The following is a 5000-nucleotide window of genomic DNA, read 5'->3' on the forward strand; positions in this document are numbered from 1 at the left end:
AGACAGACAGAGAGACAAACAGAGAGAGAGAAACAGACAGACAAACAGACAGACAGAGAGAGAGAGAGACAGACAGAGACAAACAGACAGACAGAGAGAGAGACAGACAGACAGACAGACAGACAGACAGAGACAGACAGACAGAGACGAACAGACAGACAGAGAGACAGACAGACAGACAGAGACAAACAGACAGACAGACAGAGAGACAGACAGACAGACAGAGACAAACAGACAGACAGACAGAGACAAACAGACAGACAGACAGAGACAAACAGACAGACAGACAGAGACAGACAGACAGACAGACAGACAGACAGACAGACAGACAGACAGATGTAATAATTGTATTTTCTTTATCACCATGACGTATAAACACACAGTGACCGTTGTGTCTTACAGAAAGCAGGAGCGAGTTTTTTCGACAGTCCAATCAGATTAGGAGGAAACGAAGCCATGTGATAGGTCGAGACAGAGGAGTGTGTGTTCACCCAGGGAATGGACAACACCGCACACACACTCGGGAACAAAGTGCTGTCAGTCTGACTGTTAACTGGGAACACAGTGATGATGTCATCAATCACATGAACATAGTTTTGGCTTAGAAACTTTTTCTAAAAATAAATAACTTTTTCTAAGTACTAAACTATCGCCACCCACTGGTCATGTAGATGATGGCGTCCAGGACGCGGACCGTTCTGTCCACCACCAGCTCCATGTCCTCATCAACGACATCAGCCATGACAGAGAGACACACGTCCACCAGGTGAGACAACGTCCTGGGCTTCAACCACACCAGCTGAGTGTGTGTCTGTTTCTCTTCAGAGTGCAACACACACTCACTGATACAGAGTCCACAACAAACAGATGAAGTCACATGCAAAAGTTTACACACCCTTACTTTAGAAAACAGGTACATTAAACTCAATATGACTGAAATATTCATTCTAAGTCGGATTCATTTTAACTGTGTGTGTGTGTGTGTGTGTGTGTGTGTGTGTGTGTGTGAGAGAGAGAGAGAGAGACCTGGAGCAGACGGCAGTGACACGCAGGATGGTGACTAATCCCTCCAGAACACACACACACTGTTCAGCTCCATCACACGTCTTCAGCTGTGTGATCAACACCTCCAGCCGATCTTCTACTGCAGCCCACACCTCACTCCTGCTCCTCATCTGTACCTGACTAAACACACACACACACACACACACACACACACACACACATAAAGGACCTATCCTGTTAATACTAACAACACAGCAGTGAATTAATACAGGAGGCTTGTCCACACCCAAGCTGAGTTCGTCCTGACGCCGTGGATGGAGACAGGTGTAGCCGTTTAGCTGGAATCTCCTCGTCACATCCACTCGACTCCACACACTCGGTCACACTGTTCTGTGCTTCCTGTAGAGCTGCAAGGCCTTCAGCCTTTAGTGCCACACACATGTAACCCTGCACATACTGAAAATAAACACATTATTATTATTGTTAGTAATTTAATATTGATTATTATTACTGCTGTTGTTATTGTTGTTTACTTCCTGGTGTGTCTGAGCTCCGATGTTGGTGATCATGGCTTTGCAGACGTTCGCCACTCTCTCTTTTCTGACCGAAGCTGCGGACTCGTATCCGAGCGGTACACACTCCAGTATGAAGCGGAACACCTCACACAGTGTCGTCCTCACCTCCGTCACCTTCATCCTGTCCACAGCCCCGCTGAGGAGGAGTGAGTGCAGTGCGTTCATCAGCAGGCTGAGGTTAGCGCGCCCAAACCGCGTGTGTGAGCTCTTCTCCAGGACAAACACACTGCGCGTCAGCGCCTGGAACTCTGACGCACACGTGCGCACGTCTGATTCCTCACAGAAAACAAACCAGTCCAGGAGAGACAGATACGCCATGAAGAACGTCTCCTCGTGGTTTACAGGAAGTCCACCCAGATTCACGATGCATCTCAGCATCGCCATGGAGACAGCTTTCAACTCTGGGTCTCCGTTCACAAGGACGAAACAGGATGCGTCCCAAATGCGGCCGACTTCCCGGGAAAAGAAGACGCCCTGCAGGACATCGATGAGGACAGCGAGCGTGGTGGACAACAGCGCCTGAGACCCCACAGGGGAAGCGAGCAGGAGGACAGACGGCGTGAGATACGCAGCACGGTGACATGCACTAATGCAGAAACGCTGTGGTGACATGGGCCACTGCACCCGCTGCGTGTCTGACGTCCTGCAGATGGTGTGTGTGAGATCCTGCAGTAAACCAATCAGCTCTCTGACCAACACTCCGAACACCACCGGACTTTTCGCTCGGAAAAGGTGGAGCAAGGAACAGAGAACGGAGACGATTTTAGGCCGCAGAATTCCGCATTCCGGAGCCGCAGCAATGCGCAACACACGCGTGATGATCCACATACTGAAATCTAGAACACAATGATTAGGGAATTAAATTAAGTAAGGGCAATTATTGGGGAATTAAATAAATTAAGGGCAATTATTAGGGAAATAAATAAATTAAGGGCAATTATTAGGGAAATATATTAAGGGCAATTATTGGGGAAATAAATAAATTAAGAGCAATTATTAGGGAAATAAATAAATTAAGGGCAATTATTGGGGAAATAAATAAATTAAGAGCAATTATTAGGGAAATAAATAAATTAAGGGCAATTATTAGGGAAATAAATAAATTAAGGGCAATTATTGGGGAAATAAATAAATTAAGGGCAATTATTAGGGAAATAAATAAATTAAGGGCAATTATTAGGGAAATAAATAAATTAAGGGCAATTATTAGGGAAATAAATAAATTAAGAGCAATTATTAGGGAAATAAGTAAATTAAGGGCAATTATTAGGGAAATAAGTAAATTAAGGGTAATTATTGGGGAAATAAATTAATTAAGGGCAATTATTAGGGAAATAAATAAATTAAGGACAATTATTGCTGAAATAAATTAAGGGCAATTATTGGGGAAATAAATAAATTAAGAGCAATTATTAGGGAAATAAATTAATTAAGGGCAATTATTGGGGAAATAAATTAATTAAGGGCAATTATTGGGTCAATATTACAACACAAATCACATCATAAATATTAACATTACAATTTTTTTCATCCACACTTTCTCTTATTCCTCTACACCTCCCTAACACTCTCTCTCCTTCTCCCTGTTAATCTCCTTTCATAACTTTTCATCCATGTCTCTGTTCTTTTCTAATCTCCTTCCCTTTCCTTTTTTCATCCATCCATCTTTAATTTTTTTACTTTCTTTCTGTTTTCTGCCCTTTTCCTCCTCCCCTCCATGAGGTCTTTCTGTCACATCCCCTCCCTTTTACTGACCGCAGGAGTCGCTCTGTACGTCTCTGTAAGCCTCCGTTTGACACGCAGGGTTTATAAACATCAGTGAGGAGGATTTAATGATGTGCTGAATGAAGTCCAGGAGCATGACGCAGGCCGGTTCGGAGCTGCTCTTCTTACACAGTTCTAATGCCACTGAAACCGCACAGAGACACAAAACACAATAAAACACAACTTTTTGTAACATTTCTCAGTTCAGCACTTTGGGGCTTTAAAACTCACTTGGTCTGGTGTTACACACAACCACAGTTAACACTTGATTATAAACACACAACCACAGTTAACACTTGATTATAAACACACAAACACAGTTAACACTTGATTATAAACACACAACCACAGTTAACACTTGATTATAAACACACAACCACAGTTAACACTTGATTATAAACACACAACCACAGTTAACACTTGATTATAAACACACAACCACAGTTAACACTTGATTATAAACACACACAACCACAGTTAACACTTGATTATAAACACACACAAACACAGTTAACACTTGATTATAAACACACACAAACAAACACAGTTAACACTTGATTATAAACACACACAAACAAACACAGTTAACACTTGATTATAAACACACACAACCACAGTTAACACTTGATTATAAACACACAACCACAGTTAACACTTGATTATAAACACACAACCACAGTTAACACTTGATTATAAACACACAACCACAGTTAACACTTGATTATAAACACACACAAACACAGTTAACACTTGATTATAAACACACACAACCACAGTTAACACTTGATTATAAACACACACAAACACAGTTAACACTTGATTATAAACACACAACCACAGTTAACACTTGATTATAAACACACAACCACAGTTAACACTTGATTATAAACACACAACCACAGTTAACACTTGATTATAAACACACACAAACACAGTTAACACTTGATTATAAACACACACAAACACAGTTAACACTTGATTATAAACACACACAAACACAGTTAACACTTGATTATAAACACACACAAACACAGTTAACACTTGATTATAAACACACACAACCACAGTTAACACTTGATTATAAACACACACAACCACAGTTAACACTTGATTATAAACACACACAAACACAGTTAACACTTGATTATAAACACACACAAACACAGTTAACACTTGATTATAAACACACAACCACAGTTAACATGATTATAAACACACAAACACAGTTAACATGATTATAAACACACAAACACAGTTAACATGATTATAAACACACACAAACAAACACAGTTAACACTTGATTATAAACACACACAAACAAACACAGTTAACACTTGATTATAAACACACACAAACAAACACAGTTAACATTTGATTATAAACACACAAACACAGTTAACACGATTATAAACACACAAACACAGTTAACACTTGATTATAAACACACAAACACAGTTAACACGATTATAAACACACACAAACACAGTTAACACTTGATTATAAACACACACAAGCACAGTTAACACTTGATTATAAACACACAAACACAGTTAACACTTGATTATAAACACACAAACACAGTTAACACTTGATTTTAAACACACAAACACAGTTAACACTTGATTTTAAACACACAACCACAGTTAACACTTGATT

The 5000-nt window shown here is 40.2% G+C and overlaps 1 protein-coding gene across 4 annotated transcripts in view; it reads right to left on the bottom strand.

The window, feature by feature from the left end:
* Positions 1-5000, bottom strand: part of atr (ATR serine/threonine kinase) — a 42658-nt gene that overhangs the window by 35346 nt on the left and 2312 nt on the right. For all 4 annotated transcript variants that reach the window (XM_047806257.1, XM_047806259.1, XM_047806258.1 and 1 more), the window contains 6 exons: positions 3336-3488; positions 1539-2416; positions 1292-1461; positions 1027-1185; positions 661-842; positions 401-553 (listed from right to left, as the gene is read on the bottom strand). In XM_047806257.1, coding sequence (XP_047662213.1) covers positions 401-553; positions 661-842; positions 1027-1185; positions 1292-1461; positions 1539-2416; positions 3336-3488 — 1695 coding nt within the window. The remainder of the gene's footprint in view (positions 1-400; positions 554-660; positions 843-1026; positions 1186-1291; positions 1462-1538; positions 2417-3335; positions 3489-5000) is intronic.

The sequence above is a fragment of the Tachysurus fulvidraco genome, chromosome 22 (genome assembly GCF_022655615.1).
Source record: "Tachysurus fulvidraco isolate hzauxx_2018 chromosome 22, HZAU_PFXX_2.0, whole genome shotgun sequence".
In the NCBI taxonomy this organism is placed as follows: Eukaryota; Metazoa; Chordata; class Actinopteri; order Siluriformes; family Bagridae; genus Tachysurus; species Tachysurus fulvidraco.